Source organism: Barbus barbus (genome assembly GCF_936440315.1).
Source record: "Barbus barbus genome assembly, chromosome: 6".
In the NCBI taxonomy this organism is placed as follows: Eukaryota; Metazoa; Chordata; class Actinopteri; order Cypriniformes; family Cyprinidae; genus Barbus; species Barbus barbus.
The window spans coordinates 12,686,546-12,713,968 of record NC_136734.1 but is presented as its reverse complement, the minus strand read 5'-3'; the positions used below and the strand labels follow the sequence as shown (position 1 = coordinate 12,713,968).

General features: G+C 36.7%; 3 protein-coding genes and 1 long non-coding RNA gene across 6 annotated transcripts in view; 2 read left to right on the top strand and 2 right to left on the bottom strand.

The window, feature by feature from the left end:
* Nucleotides 1-27,423, bottom strand: part of LOC306870868 — a 1,223,475-nt gene that overhangs the window by 844,244 nt on the left and 351,808 nt on the right. The window lies entirely within an intron of this gene.
* Nucleotides 529-9,509, top strand: LOC306871078 (proton-coupled zinc antiporter SLC30A5). The gene is made up of 16 exons (XM_079418767.1): nt 529-943; nt 1,715-1,837; nt 1,940-2,006; nt 2,978-3,063; nt 3,160-3,247; nt 3,486-3,573; nt 4,364-4,440; nt 4,592-4,762; nt 5,319-5,607; nt 5,781-5,989; nt 6,221-6,378; nt 7,515-7,644; nt 7,834-8,083; nt 8,218-8,444; nt 8,760-8,888; nt 9,130-9,509. The coding sequence occupies exons 1-16, from the start codon at nt 873-875 to the stop codon at nt 9,298-9,300; spliced, it is 2,334 nt and encodes a 777-aa protein (XP_079274893.1). The 5' UTR covers nt 529-872; the 3' UTR covers nt 9,301-9,509.
* LOC306871382 (G2/mitotic-specific cyclin-B1) lies at nt 10,510-13,810 on the top strand. 2 transcript variants are annotated; one of them, XM_079419249.1, is made up of 9 exons: nt 10,510-10,627; nt 11,059-11,199; nt 11,283-11,381; nt 12,202-12,384; nt 12,475-12,633; nt 12,707-12,943; nt 13,105-13,158; nt 13,238-13,348; nt 13,454-13,810. In XM_079419249.1, exons 1-9 carry the CDS (start codon nt 10,607-10,609, stop codon nt 13,553-13,555), a joined length of 1,107 nt encoding a protein of 368 aa, XP_079275375.1. In that variant the 5' UTR covers nt 10,510-10,606; the 3' UTR covers nt 13,556-13,810. The 2 variants fall into 2 exon arrangements, with proteins under 2 accessions (XP_079275375.1, XP_079275374.1); XM_079419248.1 differs by having other exon boundaries at nt 10,520-10,627; nt 13,018-13,158.
* Nucleotides 25,876-26,250, bottom strand: LOC306872015 (pro-MCH 1-like; the record flags this gene model as incomplete). Its single annotated transcript, XM_079420330.1, has 1 exon — nt 25,876-26,250. The coding sequence occupies one exon, from the start codon at nt 26,248-26,250 to the stop codon at nt 25,876-25,878; it is 375 nt and encodes a 124-aa protein (XP_079276456.1).

Sequence of the window (27,423 nt, the reverse complement as noted above, 5' to 3'; positions counted from 1 at the left end):
AGTTGAATAAATAATTAAATGACTCAATCAGTCACGTGTAACGAACGATATAGGGGGGAAAAAACACACAGTTGAATACCCGCCACCACTGTATGGGAGGCGCGAACACAGATGTAGACACAGTGTGATACAAACATTTGAGAAGTTTTGGACTTTTTATATTGCACTCTTTGAGTAAGAAAAAATAAAATAATAATAATAAATGAAAATCATGAGAAACTCGATAACACAATTTAAGTTTCTCTTATTCAGGCAAAAAATAATAATAATGAATATAATATTTTAGTAATAACAGCACAACACAACCCATACTTAGATCGTGCGTTACATTTACAATCGAATTGCAAAACATTTGAAAAGTCAACGCAAAAAAAAATAAAAATAATAATAATTCATAGGACATGTAAAATTATCTGTTAAAGATTAAATTAGCATAAAACACGATCAGACACAGATTTGAATATATTTCATGTAAAAGTGAGTTTACTAAACGGTACAAGAAACATGACTTTTATTTTGAAAAGCGTCACAGATGGAAGCCATATGTAGGGAAATGGTCACGTCACTTCAACTACCACCTCACTTCATAATGTGGCTGCTAGCTAGTGAAAACAGATAATTTTTATTAAATATGTATTTCGAAAATCAACGGTTTTTATTTCAGGCTTCGGCGCTGTGGGTCAGCAGTACATGAGCGATTTTAGCACCACCAAAGAGTCTTCAGTTGTGCGGTTATTATCGGTTTCAGCTTTCTAAACTGGCTAGCACAGAAAGACGCATAACAGCTTTTGTTTGTCAGTAATGAGCTCCCAAATGGATACACAGTAAAAGATCATAACACTCACAAAAACATAAACGCACACATAAGAAGCATGGATGAAAAATACAGTAGTAATGTCATCTCAGGTGGGAAGCTGGGACGAGTTGAGGTTCCAAATGCCAGGTAAGACAACAGTCTGTAAATACCACCCTACATACTTATAAATAACAAGTACTGTGGCAGTACTATGTTACACTGTTATGAGGTGGTGATACCAAGTTACTATATACTGTAGCACTGTCCGGTGTGTTAACTGTATTTATAAACCATGGTATATACATGGTACCTCAAAAATAATGTGACTTTACCATCATGTTAATGTACAAAATATAGTATTGCCTGGATAACGTTTACAGTACTTACTTTTTATTGAGTCTATCCAAAGTCTTCCGAGATCACATTCAACAGTGTACTTTTCCACTGCCTTGGTATAGTGGTGATGGTAATAGTCTAATAATGTATATGTGCATTAGAAATGAGGGATTATCAATTGCTTATGGAATTACTTTGTTTGGCAGGGTGCTTCAAAAACTACGCTGGTTTTACCATACTGTCATGTATTAAACATTTACTGGTTTGTAAGTGCTGATGTAGTGAACCAACTAATGGATGGCTTACTGAAAAGTAGTATTCTTGAAATTCCTTTATGCATTGTATGATTTCTTGAAGTTTCTATGATTTCAAAGTACCTTAATATTACTGTGATGCATCACAGACAATGTACCTTGGTATAGCAACAGCACTTCATTGTGAAGAATAAAGTGTCCAAAATCAATGGTATGCAATGGGTTTCGCTCTATATTTATGGTAATACCATTGTAGTTTTTGGTAAGAGTTTGTTTGTCTGTTTTTACTTTTCTTCTTTAACTGAATGTTTTGTTTTCTTATTTCCAGACTGACCCGGTACATAGTATTACTCTACTTTACCAAGCTGCTGAAGGCTTTTGGGATATTTGAGTCATATGATCTCCTCAAAGTTGTGCACATTGTACAGTTTCTCTTTATTTTGAAAATGGGGTAAGGATTGACGTCACATAATGAATATATTAAAGAATATTAATGTCATTATTGTTTATTTAAGGTATTTGGGAATATAAATACCTCCTCTTTTCTGCTTAGGTGTGCGGTGATATTGATTTTCTTTCAAAAGCCTTTTTCATCTGGAAAAATGATCCCCAAGAGACAGGTAGAATGTTCTTCTCATTCTAGGTTAACTGTTAAATTCCTCAGTTTTGAATTTAAGGGTTAGTTCGGCCAAATGTAATATGCTGTCATCATTTACTCACCCTAATAACTCTTCTGTTCATCTTCGAATCACAAATGAAAATATCTTTAAAGTTCTCTCATACTTTTAGTGCATCCAACCCAAAATTTTCACACATTAAAAAGTACAAAACATTGTGAGATTGATTGTATTAGTATAATCCAAGTCTTCTGAACAAACATGATCACTTTATATGATGACCTGATTCAATTAAAACTTTTATATGCATATAGCTGAACCGTACTTGATTGACGTACAAGAACAAACCTCATTGGTTTTTGTGCAGTCTTAAAATGCGCTACAAATGCTAAGCAAGCGCATTTAAGGGTTCCATATTCTATGTTTTACGTGCTCTGTGTGATAATTCTTGGTTAAAATCAAAAGGCCCCATGGAACAGCTTACCTCTTCACATTAGCTCTTATGCCACTCTTGATTCAATTAAATCTTTTCTCACTTGCATTTTACTTCATTTTTTTTTATTTTATGCTTGGTTTAATAACTCTAGGTTGTATGAATGTGTTAAATCCTGGTATGTAAAGCACTTTGTGTTGTTTTTAAATGTTCTCTATAAATGTGATCCATTGGTTGACTGGTATTACTTTTACAATGTTTTATGAATATTTAGAAATTACAAAGTTTTGGTTGTTCCAAAGAAAAAAAAATCTTGTCATGAAATACCTTCCTCTGCCTCTGAAAAAGCTTTTCTTTCAACTGACATCAACTATTTAATACCATTGAATGTTTATTGTATTAAATGTTACAGCAAAAATGGCATGTAATTCCCATTCTGGTTCAAAACGTTATGCAATAAGATGGATTGAAAATGCCGTTTCATGTGGATTGTGTGCCTATTTTGAACATGGTATTTCATCTGTTTAACTTTTGATTTCAGTGGATTAGAATCCTCAAGCATGCTGTCATGAGCTGTGTCATCTCCCTGTTGGGTTTTTTTGGGTTGACACTCTGTGGACCACTCAGGTATGTCTTTGGGCTAAATCTAAAAAAAAATAATCTTCCTCCCTCTGTCCTGTTATTTAACAAGCATTTGGGCTAAACGGATGTGATTTCTTTCAGGACCCTTTTGCTGTTTGAGCACAGTGATGTGGTGGTAATCTCTCTCCTCAGCGTTCTCTTCACCAGCTCTGGAGGGGGACCTTCTAAGGTCAGAACTCTAGAGAAATCATAAGCGTATATCAGAAGAGCCAACTGAAAACTCAGCTCTGACATCAGCACCTAACCACATCCTGTTGAAAAAAATTAAATAAAATCATCTTCCCTTTAACTATTTGTGATGAATCACTTGTATTCCTCAGTTATTTAGTAGCTTTGAATAAATGTAAATGTAGAATGTTTCATATATTCCAGCTGACACATTTCTCTGTGCTCTTTTTTTTTAATAGACAAGGGGTGCTGCTTTCTTCATAATTGCTGTGATCTGCCTTTTGCTCTTTGATAATGATGATCTCATGGCAAAGATGGCAGAGCACCGTATCCTTTAAGGACCAGAAATGTGTTTACTGTTATTATATCAAGGTGAAATGTGTTTGACACCATGCAGGCAAAATGTCAAAAATAATTGTTTTCAGATGAAAATGAAAGTCATTTCAGAGGTGCAACAAGTTGTTACATTTTCATGAGCGTTTTATTATTTGGAATGGCATTTACAGTTGAATTGTTCACAATGCCATCACGAGTGTGTATTTGGTAGGGGTGTAACAATCCTCTCTAGTCACGATTTGGTTCAATACACTATACTGATCTCCCCATACAATACTCTCACAGTACTTTTCAAACAAAGCCAAAATAGAGTTAAAGTGGTTGCTTTTAAATTATTACTTAAAATATATTAAAAAATTTAACAACATTTGGTATTACATCAAGGGTGAACTTGATGACGCTGGTCCTTCTCCAGCATCCACAGGGAAATAGTGACACCAGAACAGAAATATTCATGATTCTGCTTAGCTAAAAATACAGAATTTAATACACACATGCTTGCACTCTTTCCCTAACTACATGTATTTTAAAAGTTTTTAGTATTGCATTTTATTGAATAATGGATTTAATGGTTTAATTTATTTATTTCCCATATTTAATGCTAAATGATATCTGTCTAAACTTTCATTTTGGGTGAACTTCACACAATATATAGAGAGGGAGAGTCACCCTCAAAGTACATATTGTTGCATTTTTATATTGCAATATATTGTCATTGCCATTTTTACTTGTTATGTGGTGTTATCTGCCACTGTATACTCCTTAACTCTATTTCTTATAGCCGAGGGACACCATGACAGTGCTCTTACCCATGCGCTGTACACAGGAATTGCATTTTTAGGTGTGGCAGACCACAAGGTGTGTTTTTGATCACTATTTGTAAGCTTTAATGCTGTTCTTGAGTGTTGTGTCATTGTTTACTACAGTACAGACTCGTTTTCTCACTGGTATTTGCTCAGATGAAGGATCAGCAAGATGATATGGTGATTAACTTTCGTTTTCTGAGCAGGGTGGAGTGGTTCTTCTGGTTCTAGCTCTGTGCCTGAAGGTGGCCTTCAACACAGCATCTAGAAAATTATCAGTGGAGATTGGGGGTGCAAAACGCCTGTATGCATTATCTAACCTGGTGTCAGCTGTAGTTCTACTGCCCTGGGTCATAGTGCTGTCTGCAACCACTGAGGTAAGAACCAGCAGAAGCTTTCTTTATAATGCAGTGGTTCTCAACCTGGGGGCTCTGCAAAATTCCAAACTGTGTGGTAGGATAAGTGTGATTTCTAGACATGAAAATGATACTGTACTGTACATACTGTATAGAAAGTGTCAAATTGAAATTAGTTTTTTTAAATTATTATTACTAATCTGAGGCAATAAGTATTTAAAATTTACTGGGATTAAAATTTATTTAGACAAATTTGTTTATGCCACTGTGAGCATTTTTTGGTTCTGTTTCTCGTATGAGAAAGATCGTTGCCTTTAAATGTGTTCATTTTTTAATTTATGTTTTTAGTTTATTTTATCAACTTTTAGAAGTACACTAGCAAAGCTAACAGACTTGGACTAAAAGCCACAAAACTTCAATTCTGATTTCAGTGGGAATCAGTTAACATCTGAAAGTGTAAAATTATTAAAATCCAAATAGTGTACCATATTCAGTTATATTGATCTTATTATGAACATTTTAAATGATACAGAAAGTTCTGTAAATTGTTGATCTTTTTAAAAATGAAAATCCTCAGAGTAAGGTGGAATCCTGGTCTGGCCTCATCTTGCCATTCGCCATGATCATCTTCTCTGTGATGATACTGGACTTTTATGTGGAGTCCATCTGCACGGCAAAGCTGGAAACCTCACGCTGTGCTCGATATGGCTCCATCTTCTTGTTCCTCAGTGGCCTGCTGCTGGCAAACTTCTGGACCCACCCGATAACCGACCAGCTCAGAGTCATTGGTAAGCCAGGCCAGCAGAGTAGTACTGAGCATGTGCTTTCTGGTGGAGTGCTGGTCAGCGCCTGCTTCTTCGTCATGGGTAAGTCAATATCTCTCAAATAGAAAATGTAAAGAATGTCTCCCATCATAGAACCAATCTGAGTTTGTGCTAGAAAAAATCTAAGTAAAAAAAACAGTGATGTAAGTGTTAAACCATTTGCATTTTCTGTATTGATATTTTTCCTAACTGAATGAACCATTTGATGTTTTCAGCTGATAGCATTCTGTCAGCCCCATCTTCAAAGGGTCAGAAGGGAACATTGGTGGGTTATTCCCCTGAAGGAATTCCTCTGTACAACTTCATGGGAGATGCGCTCCAGCACACATCCCAGTCTCTGCCTCGCTTCATCAAAGAATCGCTCAAACAGATCCTGGAGGAATATGATTCACGGCAGATCTTCTACTTTCTGTGTCTCAACCTGGTATGTTAGCTCATGTTGTTAATTGATTTGGTCAATGAGTGTAGAAGACACTCAATTTAAGTCCTTACAATTTTTGTTATTTCTTTAAAACAAGTCCTATTTACTGGAAATTATTGTTTGGTTCAAATGGAGCATTGTGGCATTGAAATATATACCGGCTTTAACTTATCTAGATTTTAATTAATGACCTATTTTAACCGTATATTAACAGTTGTGTTAATCTTGGTTCAGGCCTTCACATTTGTTGAGCTCTTCTATGGTGTGTGGACCAACAGTCTGGGGCTGATCTCGGATGGCTTCCACATGCTGTTTGATTGCTCAGCTTTGGTTCTGGGATTGTTTGCTGCCCTCATGACCAGATGGAAAGCAACCAGGATATATTCCTATGGGTAAGGTTGTACTTATTTTGAAAAAAAATTTAATAGTAGCACTTATTTGTTATACACTTGTAACCAATTAGATGTTTTGTTTTGTGGACGATAAAAATACCATAGATTTTAAGGTGCAACTGCATTGTCCTATTGCTCTGTGAAATTTCACAAACAAAATCCCATCATTCAAATAGGAATCTACGATTTACAGATTTCAAGTTAGTCACACTGACCAACAGAAAGCTGCTTGATTTGAAAGTGACTTTTGTGTGAGCTGAACCAATTTTAAAACACGAGCAATTGTTGAGTTTGTAAATGTTACAGAGAAAATCGAAATGACTGGGGATAACACACTGTCAGACTTTCAAGTTGTTACGAACTGAAACTCACACATTGTTAGTAGATACATGACAACAATTTGTTTTAATGCTGTACACTACCTGATAATCTGTGAAACCTGTGCAAAATCTGTAGAGTTTCTATGATCTTCTGCAACTAGTACAGACTCGGGGCAAAATTGAATTTTTGCGTATTCCAGATTTTATAGTGAAGGAGGGAGAGAATTGTGGTCATTATGAGTGGATTTAGTAAGCATCCACCTAGAACACATCAGTAACCACACCATAATGTGCTAAAAGCCACTCAGCACACTTAGCAGTAGCATAGCAAAGGTAACCCCATTGCGCTGGAGGGTTTTGTATCACTTGTGGGTCTCACACAAAATGTAGTTTGCTTGTGTAATCATTGTTTGATTTTTCTTTTCATGAACCAATTTCCCTTTTCAAATTTGATACTTGAAGTTAGTCACTTTTAAAAATGTAATTGTTGTGGAGTTATGACCATAGATAGATAGATAGATAGATATGCCTCATTACTGACTCTTTCTATGGGTGTTTCTATCTTTCGCGATATAAGCCATCTGCCATTTTTGGAACGTTCTGTGAACACTCGAGTGCAAGTTGACTGGGTGTGAATTTAGTTCATATAACAGTCTGAAAGATTAACAAATTAGTCTGAGTCAGAAACTATCCAGGAATCATGATTGATGGAAAAGTCATGGAAACTCATTGTTGCAGGAACCCTGATTGCTGAACATGATACAACTGTGTTCTGTCATTTTAATTATTTTAACGTTACTGCTTGTCTCATTTCAGGTACGGTCGTGTGGAGATCCTCTCTGGGTTTATCAATGGCCTGTTCCTCATGGTCATAGCTTTTTTTGTGTTTGTGGAGTCAGTCACCAGAGTCATCGATCCACCAAACATCAACACAGACATGTTAACAGTATGTACAGCTAACCTCCAAGAAGACATTGTTGTCAGGATTGACAAAGATATTGCTGGGTTGTTGCCCAGGGTTGTTGTTGGTTTTGCTTTAAGTTGAAGATACAAAAGTAAGGCAAAGTAAAGTTTCTCATGTGAATCCTGTCACCTCATGCTTATACATGTCCTTAATCCATTTGTTCCTATAAAGCCGGTGTCTGTTGGTGGACTCCTCGTTAATCTGGTGGGCATCTGTGCCTTCAGTCATGCACACTCCCATGGGGCCTCCAAAAGTAGCTGTTCTGGACATGACCACAGCCACTCACACCATGGGCATGGGCACGGAAGTGCAGAACACAGCCATGGAGGACATGGACATAGTCATGGAGGACACGGCCACTCTCACGGCCACGGGCATTCCCATGGGTCTGCTGGAGGGGGAATGAATGCTAATATGCGAGGTGGGTCTGTTTTGAGTGTGGATATGTGTTTATTACATGCATGATAAGGTTAGTTCATCCAGACATGCGAAGTCTATAATCGCTTATCAGTCCTGATGATTTTCTGATTTGAGAATGACATTTCCTGTTTGCAGGAGTGTTTCTGCATGTGCTTGCTGACACGCTGGGCAGTGTTGGTGTGATTATATCCACTATTCTCATCAGACAGTTTGGATGGCTGATTGCAGATCCCATTTGTTCGCTCTTTATCGCCACACTGATTTTTCTCAGTGTCATTCCTTTAATAAAGGACGCCTGTGAGGTTCTTCTCCTGAGAATGCCACCTCAGCATGAAAAGGAGTTTAACTTTGCACTTGAAAAGGTATAAATAAATAAAAAATACACTACCAGTCAAAAGTCTGGAAAAATTAAGTGTAAATATAGTAAAAAACTATAATGTTGTAAAAATAGCTATTTTCTTTTGTAATATATTTTAAAATGTCTTTTTTTGTTCCTGTGATGGTAAAACTGAATTTTCAGCAGCCATTACTTCAGACTTCAGTGTCATGTTATCCTTCAGAGATCATTTTAATATACAGATGTTGTGCAATCAATTATTGGTGCTCAATTATTAATATAGAAACTGTTTTTGCTGCTTTACATTACATATTATTTAATGCTTGCTTGCTTGTCACAGATTCAGAAAATTGAAGGAGTTTTATCCTACCGTGATCCACACTTCTGGAGACATTCCGCCAGTGTCGTTGCTGGAACCATCCATCTCCAACTCATGTCTGATGTTGTGGAACAGCGAGTTATTCAGCAGGTATGAATGCTACATCTTAAACATGGCCTGTTTGCAAATTTACATCAATTTGTTTGGGCTTTCAAAAACTTGTATTACCATTTTGCCGAAAGGTTAGACATTTAATTAGATGTCATTTTCTTTTTCCTTTTTATTTATTACTTAGAATTAATGATTTTTTTATTTTGGTTATTTCCAACATTTTGTAGTGGACAAAAAAAACCTGACCAATTCCTATTGTTTCTACTGAAATTCTTCTCAGGTGTCTGCCGTGTTGAAAGATGCCGGTGTTAATAATCTGACTATTCAGTTGGAAAAAGAAGCCTACTTCCAGCACATGTCAGGCCTAAGCACTGGATTCCATGAAGTTCTAACTATGACGCAACAGATGGAGTCCATGAAATATTATAAAGATGGCACATGTATCATGTAAACTGCTTTTTAACACATCAATATTAAGAAATAAAGGGATTGAAGGTGTAATTTTACTCTCCTTTTCTTTTTTTATAAAAAATGAACTTATTTTATGATGTCTACGACAGTCTTGTTCCCAACTGTTATAAACACAATAAAATATTCTATTATATTATGAACACAAATTTGCTTTTCCTTTTTTGTAATAAAATATTTTATTGCATTCTTGTCACATTCCAATAATTTCTATTGACAATCACTTGTTTTTTTACATCACACACAAATATAAAATTTAATTATACACTGTAATGCCAAAAGTTACATATCAGAGATAATTGAAGAAAAAACCCCTTCTGTAATACCCATTTATTTTATTTTATATATTTTTTGTTAGAGTAGTGTTTAAATGTCTTTGTAACCAAGACATTAGTCCTGATATGTGGGTTGGCTGGGAATATGAAATCTCTCATTAATAATGATAACAATTTTCTAATAGCATGAATGAAGTTTATGAAGGAAACTCAGACACTGCATACATGTCTCAAACCGCCACAATATACTACAATGATACAAATATAAATAGTTTTGACAGAGCCACATTTTGCAGTTTACAGGGCCCTGAGTATTAAAAGAATACAAACGAACTGGTCAGAAAACTAAATGTCAATGTTGTTTGTCTAATGTGCAACAACATATCAACAGAAGCACTTATTGTCAATAAAGTGTTTCAGTATAAGCTAATAAATACATTAGAGTGATGTGTGCAGTTGTTTAGGTGCATGGAAAATGTATTATTAAATTATAGTAATAGTATAATCACTTAACATTTATTAGCAAAATATTTATATTCTTCATAGAATTTTTAAGAGTAAGTTGTAATAATATCAAGTAGTTATAAAAATAAGAGGAGTATAAATTGGGTTCTCGATGTACTCAGTTTAAGCAATACTGTAGAAATATAAATTATTTAGGAACATTATGTGGGGTGAACGTGTAACATTATTTCGGTAGCGAAGTTGCAGGCAGCCACGCTCTCCACATCAAAAGATGGCAGTGGAAAGCACACACAATATAGTACACTACAAGAAGAACGTGTTCGACTGGTATCCCCGCCCCTGGGCGTCACGTGGTCATTAGTTGTCCTGGTAACGCATTGAAAGCAGCTGCGACTAAACCAATCATATCTCAATGATTTTCGAACCCAGCGAATCACGTTCGAAAGAGCGATAATTTAAACCACAGTAGAATCAGTGTTACATTGAACTCGCTTGAGTACAATTGATCAGTTTTGTTCATCGAGTCGCAGCGACAAGCTTCCAAAGATAATGGCTCTCCGTGTCACAAGAGTAAGTTGTTTTTAGAAGGCGTTAGTATATTTATGTTTAGACACAATGCATTTGTTGCATGAAGATAAGGTTCACCCATTTTTTGTTGATTTGAATTGGTGTAATCCCGGAAATGTACCCCTTGTCTCGCACGTTAACATGTTGTGTTTTAACTTGAGTTCAAAATATGAGATTCGAAAGCTCATCTTGTGCAAGCTTCGCGTAAACGTAACGCTTAAAGGGCGCACTTTTTTTAAAGGGCATGTAGCAGCTATAGCTTGGGTTGTAATTGGTTTGCGCTAGTATGCTTTGCGTCCTCGTAACTATTAGGTTTGAGCTCTTTAGAACTCAACCCTGGTCTTGCTGAATCTTAAATGGCGAAATGTAGTGCGAATGTAAGCGACCAGCTAAACCCACTCTTTCTGCAAGTCTGATTTGTGCTCCTTTTGCAGAACACTCGCCTGGCCAGCAGCGAGAATCAGAGCGCTCTGCCCGGAAAAGCAGCTGTAGCCAACAAGCCCGGGCTCAGACCCCGGGCTGCGCTGGGGGAGATTGGCAACAATCCCCAGACACGACAGGCTTTGAGGAAGAAGGTAACCGCATTCTGTCTCTTCTAGGAAGAGGATTTGAGTTGTCTGTCTTTATCTAACCCATGTTGTACAATTCTTAAAAACAGGAGGTGAAGGTTGCACCCAAGGTGGAGGTTGTGGCTGAGAAAGCACCTGTGGTTCAACAGCCCAAAAAGGAGTCTCCTAAAGTTCAACATGATGTTCAGGTGAGCAGTAGATGAAGTACATATGGGAGAGCAGCTTGCTAAACTACACTGAAGGGAGGGATCCACTGAAGCTTCTGTAATGCCTAACCTCCTCTGTGACCTTGTACCACAAAACCAGTTTGTGCATCTGAAAGCTGAATAAGTTTCCCATTGATGTATGGCTTGTTAGGATGGGACAATATTTGGCTCATATACAACTACTAAAATCTGGATTCTGTGGGTGCAGCAATCAAAATGATAATCTCCTTTTAAGTTGTCCAAATGTTGTTTTTTTTTTTTTTTTTTTTTTTTTTGTTCTTTATACAGAATCCATTTTGACCCATGCAGTGTGTTTTCTATTGCTATAAATATACTTGTGACCGGTTTACACCTTTTTGTATAGAAAAAGGTGTCATATCGGTTCCCAAGCCTTCTGGCGTATTTCAATGGGTAGGGCCAGTGCACATTTGGTTTAACCACATGTGGTTTTGGTTTAATATCTTGAAGGAAAGGATTTTGCGCACACTGCATACAATTCTTGTATGCATAGTGGCCAAAGCTGCTGGTTTTAATGCACGCACTCCAATACAGCAGGAGTCACAAGGCAAAATGCCAATCCAAAAATAAGCAATCACTGGTAACTCCGCTATATTAGGGTTTTTGTGAACCTTCCCTCTGAATGTACTTCGTTAGGAAAACATGCTTAATGCTGTGTAGTTCTAGTATCAACCAGCAGTGGTCAATGCCCACTGTTTTGTGGCTGTGTAGTGTTTAAATTTGTAAACCTTCTGAATTGACTTAGTTCTACCATGCATGAAGATTCACTTGAGTTTTGTTGCAGTTTGTGTCCGAGCCTTCGTCTCCTGTTCCCATGGAGACCTCTGGCTGTGCTTCGGATGATCTGTGTCAGGCGTTCTCTGATGTTCTGCTTAATATCAAGGATGTGGATTCGGATGACTATGATAATCCCATGCTTTGCAGTGAATACGTCAAGGACATCTATTTGTATCTGCGTCAGCTTGAGGTTTGAAAATAATGCTGCTTTGGATTGTCTTGTAGTCTTGTTTTTGGCAAGGTGTTGAGGTGGAGCTTTTCTTTTCGTTCCCTCTTGTAGACTGACCAAGCTGTTAAGCCAAAATATCTTGAAGGAAAGGAGGTTACAGGAAATATGCGTGCAATTCTTATTGACTGGCTTGTACAAGTCCAAATTAAGTTCCGGCTGCTTCAGGAGACCATGTACATGACTGTTGCAATCATTGATCGCTTCCTTCAGGTGAGTCCTCTTCCTCTTTTGGTTTACGGTGTCTTGAGCACTCCTAAATGGCATCCACTTGTCCCTCAATCAGGATAATCCAGTTCCAAAGAAGCAGCTCCAGCTTGTTGGTGTAACGGCCATGTTCATTGCCTCAAAGTATGAAGAGATGTACCCACCAGAGATTGCAGACTTTGCCTTTGTGACTGACCGTGCCTATACTACTGGTCAGATCCGGGAGATGGAGATGAAAGTCCTCAGAGTCCTGAACTTCAGTTTTGGGAGACCTCTGCCTCTACAGTTCCTTAGGAGAGCCTCCAAGATTGGAGATGTAAGCTAGTTTGTTTAGAAGCACTTCTGTTAAGTTGCATGTTCTCATGGCATTAATACCAATTTGTTTTGCAGGTTACCGCAGAGCATCATACATTAGCCAAGTACTTTCTGGAGCTCACCATGGTTGATTATGATATGGTCCACTTTCCTCCCTCCCAGGTGGCTAGCGCAGCTTATGCCCTTACTCTGAAGGTCTTCAACTGTGGTGACTGGGTGAGTTCTTGGGCAGTTTGTGTTTTGGGGGTTTCCCAGGGGTTTCCCCACCTCCTGACATTCCCTTTGACACTTGCAGACACCTACTCTTCAGCACTATATGGGCTACACTGAAGATGCACTGGTTCCTGTGATGCAGCATATTGCCAAAAATGTTGTGAGGGTCAATGAGGGGGTTTCAAAGCATCTGGTAAGTGGATTCAGCTTAACACAAAGCTGGACTACTTGGTTCAAGTAGCTGTTTCTAGAAGACTTGTTAATGTGATCCCACTGAAGAGTGTGCTTGCTTCTCCAGGCTGTGAAGAACAAGTACTCCAGTCAGAAGCAGATGAGAATTGCCTCAATTTCTCAACTGAAGTCATCCTTGATCAAGGACCTGGCCAAGCAGATTTCATAGTGTGGGATTGTTGAAGAGACTTAAGCACCATGTGCTGCCTTGTAAAAATTGTAACTTATGCATGCTTTTACTGTCGAGACTTTTACCATTTGTTTTACAGATTTCATCTGCACTGCCATGTTCTGAGTAAAGGATGTTTTTAACATTGGATGATTCAAAGTGTTTATGCAACTTTGTACATTTTGATTTCAAATAAACATTTTAAAACCGAAGCAATGTCTCTCATAGCATGGGCATTCGGTTGATTTGATTTGCAAGGGGTTTTTTTTTTTTTCAAAATCAAAAGTCCCAGCTCTGACTGAAGTCACGCTTTTGCAGCAATGTCCTGAGAAGTTTAACTGTCCTACGTTCCTTTTAGTTGAAGTTCAGATTCAATGTGCAACCTTGCTTTTGAGGCAATGATTGCCATCTCGCTTTCCTTTTTACATAACCCCCATATCAACTGAGGATTTGATTTCTTCAGGTAGTTGTTTGGTAGGTACCAGACAAGCTAACATTCTGTTCTTTAATGCAAATTTGTAATTCAATCAGCCTCACTGATAGTATTGCAAAGTCTACCAATGTTTTTTCTCTGGGAATAACCAGCTTGCATGACTTCTGCTACACGTTGATCTTCCTTGAATTTTATAGCCCTTTTTATTGTATCAGGTGACACTTGCGGCCATTCCTCCTTTCCAACCGCTTGTTCGGGTCTGCAAACAAGTTTAACGGCAGACTATTTTACTTAAGTTGTCTCTTTTCTTCAAGAGTTCCTTAATTTTTCATCAACATTAAGGAATTTTATTTTTTTTGCTTGATCTCCATTTGTCCAAACCACTGAAAGAATGCGAAGGTAAGCTAATAATTCCTTAACATTTCTATAACATGCGCTTTCTGGCCCAGACTCACGGAAAAGTATTTCTTAAGTTTCACGGTACTCGAGTGCAAACTGGTTTTACAACGTAAAAACACTTCCATGATTTCGACTGTCAAAGGGAGCTCTCCGGTGGCATGTAGTGCACCTACTGACCTGTAGATGGCGACCGTTCGCTTTTAATCATGTGAGATGCGTTTCCCAGACGTAAACAAAGGTCTTTACAATTTGATATGATTGAAAGATCACAGTTGCTTTTTAACGTTTATTGCATAGGTCTTTTTAATGCTCAAGTCTCCTTTTACGGTTTAATTCTATTGTTTAAAAACTATTTAATTCAACCTATACATTGTGAGCCCCTCCCACTGTTGTAGGTGGAGTGCTGAATGAGCAATATGAGACGCACTGCACTGACTGGACAGACCCCAAGGATACATTTTATTCTGATCATTCATTGGAAGCTATCCTATGCTATGGAGCCATTTCATTCAAGACCTTAATGAACATCACAGAAAATATAAATTTATGACCGGTTTAGGGTGACTGTCTCTCTGGGTTGGCTGCATTTCCAACAGCTTAAGCATCATTTTCCCAATCGCTTTGGCTCAGTCCTCGAATTAGATTTTTATCCCTTGAAACATCACATTTAGATCTGTGAACAACTGTTATTCATACCAGATTTGAATTTCTTAAGTAACCTATGTGTTTTGGCACGTGTGCAAAGGATTAAGTACAATTTGCACAACAATGAAATGTACATGGCCTGCTGATCAACACTGATGAGCTGATTCTCATTGAAACTGTCATGCTCTTCACAACTTCAAAACCTCCTTTCACTGTGTGTGCATCACATGTAAAATGATCCATTCAATTATCAAAATCTGTCAGATATAAGCGAAAAATATTTTCATAAACATCTATGCGTGTTATACATTGCAACCAAAATAAATGTGCATATTGACTTTTCCCATTTTAGCTGCTGTTAAAAACTCATCTAAAAAGTGCAGTGTGATATACAATAGCATTAAGCCATACAAAAGTATGTGTCAACATAGCCTACCGGAGAGACTGGTGGTAATTGACAGCAGCAGAAATGTAAAATGTCACAAAATAAATCAAACCATTAATTTGGCCAAACGATATTGTAATAAATTAATTGTATTACAATTCCTTGCAAACTTGCTCTGGCCTTACATTTATGAAAAAGACCCTTGTTCCAAAAACTTTCAAGTAAAATCTGCTGTCTTTATATAGCTAGTTGACTTGGGTTTTTGGCTCAAAACCACATAGGTACTTAGATACAATATTACTCATGACAAACACTGTATGGCAGCTCATCAAAATATCCCCTATTCCGGCACTATAGGATGTGCGCACAGCTGCTACATCCCATATTGACTATAAAGCTTCGTTCTTTAAGAGGGAAGGACTTATCTCCTTTGCTCCACCCTCAGTGGTTGTGCTCCTCAGGGACTGGTGATAATGAGTCTCAGTTTCCCTGGCAGGCTGCGCTGGTAAATGCAGGTCTGGGCTGAGAACTCATACTTGCACGCTGAGGTCACGACTGGCCAGTGAGATCAGTTTACAAGACAGATTCCTTGTGAAAAGAAGAGCCATAGGGCTGCAGTTCAACTATTTAGCTCCAACACTATAATGGATGTTTTATTGTGCACTATTGTTTATCTGCATCACAATAACGTTCCCAAAGCAAAGTGATCATATAAAGGAAATTCGCACAAGCACACTACTTCACAAATAGATTTGACCTTGAAGTCAGTTCTTTATAATTGTTAATGCCCAATAAAGACTCAAATATCCTAAGGCCTAAAAGGACTAAAAATATCCAACTTCATTTTTTATGAAACAGTGAATAGTAATATTGCCGAGCACAATGTGTTTCTTTCTTGTTGGTCATGGATCTTTTGCCAAGAACCATAGTTCTAACCATATCCTTAACCATTGCCATCATAAAACAAGGATATAGCCTAATTAATCCATACAACTGATATTTTTTGACACACATGGCCCTGCAGTTTATGTGCACGCTCCAACAAAATGGCATTTATGCTCAGATGAGTCTGACCCGTGTTTGAGTCTGACTCAGGTCTTATCCTGACCCTTTGACCTTATGATTTAAAAAAATATATATTTAAGAAATAATCGGGCCATTGAATTAGTCAAGTAATAAAGCCCAAAGCTATGGATTACGGTGAATTTAGAAAAGCTATGGGGAGTTATTTAACACAACGCAAAGCCCCCTTCATTTTAAACCATGGCTTTGCAGGGCTTATTGCTTTTGTAAAAATAGTTAATGAATCCTTAAAAAATGGCACACCCAAGCTCGTGATGTGGCCACAAAGTGCAAGCGTATACCATGCTTACCACACCTCAAAACCATTGTTTATATTTCAAGACATTTGTCCGGTTTTTGTCATTAAAATGCTCTTGTGTCCCAAGCCTCCATTACTAATTCTAAAACGTAATTCTAGAGGGAGTAATGGAGGCCTGAGCCATTGATATGCAGACTATGCAGTTACCGGAGAAATAAAACTTTTAAAGACATAAAAGGTAAACATTTTTATCATATTGTTAGTCATATTTCTTTGCTTGGTCACTGTCTTTGTTGGTTTTGGTTCATTTGCTGTTGTAAGGACTTTGATATAACAAAAATAATGTGCCCGGGTGATGTTTAGATGTTAATGTAGTCGACAGACCTGGAAGTACTTCATAGTGGTGTTTTACCCGAAAAGCAATTGAACACACCTTGGAACTTCTGTCAACCAATCAGAATCAATCATTCAAAAGCCCAGTGGTATAACTATTATTATTACATATATTAACTAATATAATTTTTCATCCTCAAGACCTCTAAATTTAGTGATAAATGTCTGTTGCAATGTTTAATATGAAAATAAATAGAATTTGGTTACATTTTAGGTGCCTTGTTCAGCTGATAATTACATTTTACTCCGAGAACAACAGCAACTCCAACTCCTTTTCATTGTGTTTATTCAAGCCCACTTCATGTAGGGTAGCACCTCAGACATTTTAATTGAAATTCTAAATAGTCAAAGTTATGAAATCCACTTTCCAGAGACTGCACCTTGATAGTGTAATTGTAATACATCATCCCACATTGAGTTACATGTACAATACAGACAATACCTTGTCATTTAGCAAATGTTTTTATACAAAGTGACTTATAAATTAGAAACAGTGCAAACAACTTATCATAAGAGGTAACAATATTCAGTACACAACGTCGAGTTCCAAGTATAAGGTAGTGCACAAATTGGAGGACAGTTAGAGGAAGTCATAAAATGTAAAAATGTATACTTATCACTTAAAATATCATGCAGTTTACTTCTGAAATAAATTAGTTTTTTATTATTTCTCAAAATTGTGAATTTGTATCTCTCAGCCTAACCGTATGTCTCAAATTTACAGCTTTGCTTTTCAAAACAATGACTTTATTTCATATAATTGTGACATTTTTAAATGATCCTTAGAGGTTTTTACAGAAAAACAAGATTAAAATATGAAATAAAAAAGTTATTCCATATTTTTTCAGTGAACAGAAAACTGCAGTCTCCAGGTGAGATTGAGTACTCTACCTGTGCCTCTTTTCTCTCAATCTGTAAACAGACCTCAGGAACCCATTTGAATGAGGTGCTGACACAACCATGTGGAGTGGACAGAGAGACACTAATAAGAGCACAGCTGGCATCTGGGCCGCAGTCTCTCAGAGCCTGAAACCCCTTGCATAAATAAACACAGAGGCATTCATTTTCACAATTTATAGATTTTCAAGTAAAAGCCCGATGTTCTTCCTGAACTTTACAGACCTCTGCTGTTCTATGGCACATGAAGGGAATAAAGTGTTCTTTTGTGTCCAAGACTCAGTGTTTGGTTTCGTTCAGGTGTGAACAGACATTAAGACTGCTGTGTTCAGAAGCATCATGACTGTGCACAAGGCCCCTCAGCATTTGATTTTGAACTTTAATATTAACTGTAATATTTATTTATGTATTATGTATATAAATCTACTCCATTGTATGTTTGCCCCAAAGGCATCTGTTGTTTGAGGTATTTGTCTAAATTATTTTCTGTTTTTAACTGACAGGATCTATTGCACAGAGTTTAATTTTCATTTAACACGTTAGTACTTGTAAGCAGGTATTTGTTGGATTTGGACATTCAGTGTGAGTGTCTATGCACTGTAAAAGACACCTAATATTGTGCAGACTATTGAGGTATGTTTTTATCAGACCTTTTCACTTGCCAGATGATAAAAGAGAGTTAAAGGTGGGCTCTTGATTTGAACCAGTATGTAATCACCTAGCAACCATCCAGAAGGACAGCAACAGTTTCTAGATCTAAATGGGTGGCATCGTATTGACTTCTTTGACTCTGCAATGACCCCATGAAGAGTTGTGCAGTCACGGATGTATTGTTGAATCATGGCTTGAATCATTTAGCTACAATCCCTATATATAAACACAGATGTCTGGCACCTCTTCCTCAATGTGAGTTGAGATGTGGTAAATCATATTCTAGATCAAAATGTACATTTTGCCATCTTTTGCTTTTGTGGTGAAGAAACATTTACTGCAGCTATGTTAATGATAAGGAGATATGATGATGTCATAACATCACACTTCTTGGACATTAAAAAAGAGTATTTAATGATAATGACTGAGAAAGCAAAAACAGAAAAGCAAAGTTCTCACAATTTCTGCCTGATATTTTCGTGATTGTTGGAAAGCAAAGTTGGCTTTTTTAGTTGTATTTGTATTTGTATTTGTCTTTGTTTTTGTTTTTGCTTAACACATCTCATTACTTTCATCAATCTTCAGAAAGAAGGTTTTTTTTTTTGTACTTTCATGCAGTCAATTTCTACTCAGGGTCACTTGGTCATCCTTGCTGTCATCATGTGCTATTTCCAATGCAATCGCATGGCAATTCATACATATTTTACGAAGTGGCTAAACTCGATTTAGCAAAAATCTTAAAAATGTATAAAATTTTTGAATAAATTGTATGCATTTTACAAGTTCCCCAATTTGTATGAATTCGTACTAATGACCTACCCCTAACCCCACCCCTAAACTTCCCTGTCACTGGGATCTAGGCAAATCGTAAAAAAAAACGTAAAAGTGAGGTCGAACAAATTCGTACGAATTAGCCACGTCATAAAATACATACAAATTCAGACATGATTCAAAATAATTATTACCTTTCATAAACAAAAGATCTATTCATTATTTATCAATGGATATTCTGTCATAAGCTGCCAGCATGAATGATTCAATCCTTCATTGATGAATTGATTTTCTGAAAGACACGTCTCAAAGTTTATTCTCATGAGCCATAAGAAAATCTCTCTCGTTTGTAAAACACCCATCTCAAAATAGACACCATAATAAAATAATAAAATTTCCTCTCGACTGTATTTTGTTTCTGTACACCCCCATTGTCTTATTTTAGACATATATCCCTTGTAACCCGATGCAGGAGCTTCTGTCACTCACACCAACGTGATTTCATTAAAGCAGCTCAAATAACACACCAAACTCAAATGACCATGTCAGACATTTGAGGGATGGTGCTAATTCAATTCGGTTATACCCCAGCCTTGACTTCATTTCCCAAAATGTCTTGTTTTCCCCTCAGCAGCAGCACTTATTGATTGAATTCAGTCAATAAAGGCTAGTTTCCTCTATTCTGATCCTAATGCACTTAGGGAGAAGGTCCCTGCCTGCATGAATGCTGCCAGGTTATAACAGAGCTGAATGCAGAGCACATAAATTATTCAGGAGCCGTGCTTCTGCCCAGGCTTCCATTAATGATGTCACCCAACCCCGTGGAGCCAGACACTGTCCCGTGGGATGTTATGCTTGACACTGCTGCTGTGGGGGTGCTGATCTATAGGACCCCAGGCCTGCTATAGATTTCCTACATGAATCAACACAAAGAAGATACATTTCTAATAACCAATATCAATCACAAACAATGTAACTTGTCAGGCTGTATTTTCTTAAAAATGTTATTTTCTAGCTTAATCTACAAAATCTCCTCATTAATTGTTGTGATTTGTCCTGGTTCTACTTTTTTGAACCTGTGTAAGATAATGTATGGCTGTATTGACTCTCTCTTTCCAAACATATTATGGTAACAAATTATTTGCTTTTTACTTATCTAAACAATAATGTTTTCTATACAAGATCATTAAATTTGATTTGTCATAATAATACCGTCTACTGATAATTTGTATCACTCTATCATTCTATACTGTTGCACAAAATATTAAATAAGACACAAAGAACACTGTCATTCAACAGATCTTGCAACATAGTCAGACTGTCAGATGGTAGTGTAAACAGTTAACAGCAGCAGAGCCGAATGAATTGTATCTCTCAGTCTGCTTAGAGTTCTGGGAAGTCAGCTGAACGTATTCTTCTTGGACATGGAAAATCAACATAGAAAAGACTAATATTTTGCCAGGAGCTTTTGCCACTGAATCAGAGAGCCCCTGGATCGCCAGGCAGATATTAAGAGCTCAGAACCTCCAAATTATTGGCTTGAGCAGTGATCCATGTTCTTGTTCTTTATAATCACCGGGAAACCCTGGAAAACCTTTTGGGTTGTTTCATTTTATGTGCATAGCAGTGGTTTATTAAAAATGTAACAATTTCTGTTGAATGCTTAAGTATCATTGTCTTTCATACAGTCTAATTGAGCAACCGGCAGAGTAAATCCCAGAAATGCCTGTTGAAACTTAAGCAGCCATGCTGTACACAATGTAACTGTGTTGATTTCATTTATACAACACATGATTTTCTGCAGAGCTTGGTCTATAAAATAAGCACAGCTATAAACACATTTAAGAGGGAATGTTAGTAAAATAAGAGTTATTAATTATTAGAAGAGAATCAGAATAATCAATCGCAGGCTGTTGCTCAGTAATGTGGCGCCATATGCCGAATGAAGCTGTGTAGATAGCAATGCTATTGTTTAATGGGTTTTGAATGGTGTTAGTAAAATTACATTACAAATCAAGATAATGTTACAAATAACCACTCATTTTAAACAGAGAAAATGCTTATTTAAGTGCATGTAATCTCAAATGTACAATTTTTAGGATTTATACCGAATACTATACAGTATTTGCCATTATAAATGAATATGTCATTATAGTGCCAGCATATCAGAGCATTTCCAGGAGTCCGCTGTTCTACAGCTCTAAGCTGTTGAATACCAAAGTTATTAGTATGGCACACAGCCACTCCAATTAGAATCATTTGTACTTAGCATTCACTTAACATTAGCCGGATTTTAACAATTGTTTATTATTGCTTTCCTAGAAAGTTCTACATTTTCCTTCAAGGAGACAGATGAATAACAGAAGAATAAAATGTTTCCAGATGTCAGATTTTCTTTTTTAAACTGTAAAAAGGGTATAATTACTTGAAAAAATGTGGGGTCTTTGCCTAAGTCATTTTCAGTCATTTTACATGCACTGGTGTTTAGGTTATCTCCATACACAAACTCTTGCTGTTCTGGCATTCTTGCAAATCATTAATCTACATTTAAACTCACAATTTTTCTTCAACAAGAGAAATCCTGAGAGATTTCTTTCAGAGATCTGAGAATTTAATTTTGAACACATACTGAACTGTCAATTTCATGAGCAATAGCAACTGCTGGAAGTGTGAGTTTAACTTTATGGAAATGAGCATTAATGGGATTTGGTACTGACTCTGATCAACTGCCTCAGGAACACCAGCAGAAACTTACCGAAGCACTATGTTTGATTAAGTTTTGTAATGCAGCAATATAGTTACTTTTTGTTCCTTTTAGTGTGGCTAACTATGAATAGCTTGTTGTAATTACTTGAATTATATGTAGCTTGACAAAGTTTCAAAGTGACTTCCCCATTATTGGCTACTATATAAGGTTACTATATAAAACACTAATATACATAATAATATCTACTACACAAAAATGTTGGTATAGAATCCAGGGCTGGATTTTACAGTGACACAGGCAAGAGTAAGTTTTGGGGCCCCAGATTTACTGCAAACTATTTTTATTTATTTTTTTACTGCAAATTTACTGCAAAATATATCAATATCAATAGTCTACATCATATGTCATTCAAAATACTATGAGTTTGGACATAAAAGGTATCTGTCCTACAGCATTTTATGCTTTACTACTGTTAGGTATGCAAACATAGTAATTAAAACTGAATAAAAGGGGGGAAAAAAGTGTATAAACCCCTACAAAAATGGTTGATATGATTTTGGAAAACAGAATACATGGTGTATATGGTTTGAATTAATAAACTCACGCTTACATTTCTTTTGTAAACAAAGCTTCATACTAAATTTGTGTCGTAATATTCATTTAAAACAGCATTCACATGTTCTTCTTTGACATATATATTTGGTCGACTAAGCCTTCTCGGCAATTAATGTTTAGTCAGCTGATGGGGAAATCCCTAATTACGAGATATATTATGTAAATGATTGGCTAAAGAGATTTCTTTAATCTAGATATAAACTGGGAGAGACTATCTGATCCACAAACATTATTTGGAAGGATATTCCAGTTTAGGAGTCTAGGAGCCAAATGTAAAAATGTTCCTCCGTCTTTATAGTAGACTTGTCCTTTACCTTTAAGGTTTTGCCATTTTAAAGAGCGTGATGGGTTGTAGCATGATAAAAGATCTTTTAAACACAGAGAAGCTAAACCATTTAGGACTTATAAGAAGCTATATCTTTCACAGGTGCAATGAATTTCTAAGTGAGCAATACATTCAGCAGACACACAATGAGGTGCAAATTTTATTTGCATCTGACTGCACTTGAAATTATTATGAAAAAATGTATCTTTATCTTCAATGAACAATGCTCTATAAACAACAGTTCATACTCCACTCATTATATTGGATCTATTTTTATTGCACAAAATATGTATGACAGATATATTGTGTTTTCTCTTTCTCAGTCAGCATACTGAACCTCCGTTTAAGGTTTCCTGTCGTCTCTTTTACCGTCTGCATTTGACAGGATTAGCATTTTAGCACAAAATGCAGATAAGGGTCACTCTCATCTGATCATAGCAGACATTTTAATTAGAAAGATGCAGAAGGTTAATTCCTCTCTCAGTATACCCCCTCAGATCGGAGGTCATGCTCAATTAAAATGTTCTGTCTGCTGTATTTGTTTCAATCCAATCCAACCACAAGTAACATTATTTAAAAAAAAAAAACATTTAGAAAATGTTTTGACAGTTAATATTAAAACTGTGCTTTATATAATCACATATCCAACTAGAATGGTTGGACTGAGTTTTGATTTTGGACAATAATAAAAAAAGGAAAAATGTAAATAAAAGGATCACCAGACATGGACAGAGAAGAATTTCATTTTAAACCTCACCGATCTATCTCGTCTGAGTCTGAAGAGAATATTTTAAACAAAGGGTTATCATTTGTTCCTACTACACACACTAAGCCTTTCAGACTCAAAGTGGAATTGTTAACATTTTTCCATTCTTTAAAACTGAGAGTCTTTTTTTGACAAAAACCCTACAGCAATGCAAAGGGTATACCCTACTCCTTTTAAAACAAAGAGCACTTTCTGCCCTCCAATGTCTAGTGTGGGATGTTAATAATCTTCTTCTGGGAAAAGTGAAACCACGTTTTATTGACTGAGAGCTACAACAACAGAATAACTAATACTGGTGGTTGTTGTTGGTGTTGTTCTTAATGTGCCTTTCTTGTTGTTATCTTATCATAAACATCACCTCCCCCAAGATATGCCCCATGTGTTATTAATCAGGTGAAAAATCATATTCTTCACCTCCACTGTTGTGTTTGACCTCCAACCAATGACAGGAGACAGATTAAATGGGTCACAAATCAGTTAAAGAGTTGTGAGGGCTGGAGGAAAAGTAATTGGACGGACAGAAGTGTGGCACTAATCAAAGCCATAAGGTTAAAGCGGTTAGCCAAGAGTGTGTGAAGGAAGGGAAAGTCTGAACAAATGCTGCCAAAAAGGATAATAGATTCCTTGTAACAAAATGACGTAGAAGGCCACAGACAAAGGTTGATTTCCATTTTTGTTGCATGGCAAACGGTGTACTCACAGAGAGATTTCATTCACACATGGACTACAATTTGGAATTCTGTCCATTAATGTTGTCAAAAGATTCAGACAATTAAATATCTAACACTCCCCACCATTCATTGTTCTGACTAACAGGGGGAGTCCTGCCCCCAGACTCTCACTATTGGTTGAGCCAGGCAAAACATTGCTTTGGCCACAGTGTTTACTCAGAATTCAGTTTTTTTTCATCAGTGATACCAAAAACAAGATGGAAAATGTAATTGTTTCATCAAATAAAATCAAGTCAAAAGTCAATAATGTCAGATTGAGATTGAGATGAATCTGTCATAATATTATAACGGATAAATTAATTGAACTATGTAATAGTCAAAATGTGTCACGCTTTTCCTGTAAACAACACACTTAAACACTTGTGAACATGAACAATGACTATACATCTGTCCATTTCCCAAACTGCTAATCCTATGTAAGTGGTCTTTGTAAATTATTCATTAAAGCGTAAAGAATTCAAAATACTCACAGTTATGCAAAAAAGTGCTGCTGGGGTGTAAAAAAATCCATTAATCGGTGCTCTTTGGATGTGGGATTCTTTCGTATCATCAAAAAAACTCATAAATCCAAGGCACTCGAGTAGTGTGAAAAATTAAAAAAAAATGTTTTTTACATTTTTTCACACTACTCGAGTTCTTTGGATTTATGAGTTTTTTTGATAATTCAAAATACTGTTTTACAATAGAGTACTTAATATAATGTTATTTCAGGAGCTTGTTTTCAAAACAAATACAGTTTTCACAAAGTTTTTGTTAAACGTTGATACTTGTCTACAATAAAATATAAAATGTTTGGTTTCATTTTACACTTTCTCATCAGCTAAAATTAGGTGCCATTTAAGTCTGAATAAAATTGACTAAGGTTAATGAATATGGAATGACAAAATATTGATCTTTTAAACTATGATAATAACTATGAACTATGGTAACTCAGCATACATATGACTTGTAGTACTCTCTGCATTATAAGCTAACATTGTAGAAAATATTTTAATTTGGAAACAAAATACCACTTTTATATAAGTGATAAAAATATCACTTTTACCAAGTCAAAAAATGTATGGTATGAGCATTGATCACGACACCCTCAGATCCCATATTCAAATGCAACACAAATGAAAGAGAAGTGAAAGGAAAATGTTAAATTAGAACAAACGGATAAGACCTTGGTAGAATAATCTTTTCAGCATTTAATAGCATCAAGTTTTACATCCTCTTTACAAGCAACACTAGATTCGAAAAGGCAAATCTGATTGCATTCTTTCCGTCGTCCCAGAAGACCTACACCTCCCAACATGGCCGATACACTCTTCCCACCATGCACCTCATGGTGTCCCTTTTGATGATAGCGATGCTCGGGCTCAGGTCTGTTCTGACATCTCTGCGCTCTGTGCTGAGAAGGCTCTCGGGGAGACTGAGATGAGGGAGTCCTCTGTTGAGAGATGTTAGGGTCCTTAGCAGATTGGAGTCGGCCACCATGATGATCCTGGAGTTGCCTGGTGCGGATCTCAGAGAGTTCTCATCCAAGCTCTCGCTCAAGCCTTGCAGATCTGGCTCCGTGTCTTCAGCTTTGGTCATGGGGATGGCAGCGGTTCTGAAGTAGCACTCGGACAAAAGTGCAACAGTGATGAGGATGATACCAACGGAAAGCTTCATTCTTGATCCCGAGTGTTTCTTCAGTGGTTCAGCTGCTGTCTCCTGTGATGTCTTGCAAGCTGGTCTGATGATGGTGGCAACTTGGTCCGTTTTTATAGGCCTACCGGGCATAGTCTGCAATGTGCCACGTTATCCTTAGATTCACCATTGTCTTGGTTTCTCATGAGTATGTGGCTATTAAACAAAAACACAAAATCTCATTGAGAACCTGATGAGACCACTGACAGAGCTCAAGTGTTTTGTTTGGTGGAAAGTTGATTAAGATTTCCTGCAACGTGTCTTGTGTTCAGCACGCAGACTGCAGGGTTCCACTGAGTGGGCATCATAAGAGGGGATGTAATTCCAGAACCCTCACACTTTGAAACAATATGAGAGGATTACAGACCTGTTGAAGAGTCCAAGTTAATAATAACTGTTTTCTCATTAGAATCACATGACAAAGTCATCAAAAGAGGCTCTAGCCCTAGTAGCTCAAAATAAAGATCAACACCCGGCAGGAGGTTGCATTACTTAATTTGGAAAAGTGCTGCTGATTCATGACAATGTTGCAGGTGTTTCAATTTGTATCAAGCATCATGTCAGTGCAGCCTGAATGGGGCTCCTGCTGGTAAATGCTGCATGATACAGAGTGGTATCTATACATCTATACATTCATTGTGCTCTGAATAAACTCACTGAATGAACCACACTGGCTGTTCATTGAAAACATGTATCATGGCAAAGCAGGTGATTTGTAATACCTTGGTTGTTGTATTCTAGTATTCTAGAACATACAATAACTAAAGTTTTTAACCAGCTACTAAACAACATGACCATGGGGTGGAAATATTTTTCTTTTAAACATTTTCATTCTTAGGAGTAAGATTAATGTTTACCTGTTTACATCACAACCTAAAAAATGCTTTAAAAAGAGCAGTTTTATATTTCAATAACTCTTTCTTAATCTGTCAAAATTTAATCCTCCATGTCTAATGTACCCAGTCTTTCCTTCTTCTATCTTCTGACCCAAAGGATTTTTCAGACTTCTATATTAAATCCCTCATTTAAAAACAAAGAAGTCTCAAAATTGTTCTCAATAGGATAATCCCTTTTTTTTTTGTGTCAGTTGAATTCAACTTTGGATTTTTAAGACAGAAGACCTTCTTCTGGCCCTTTGAATGGCTTAGTCATTTT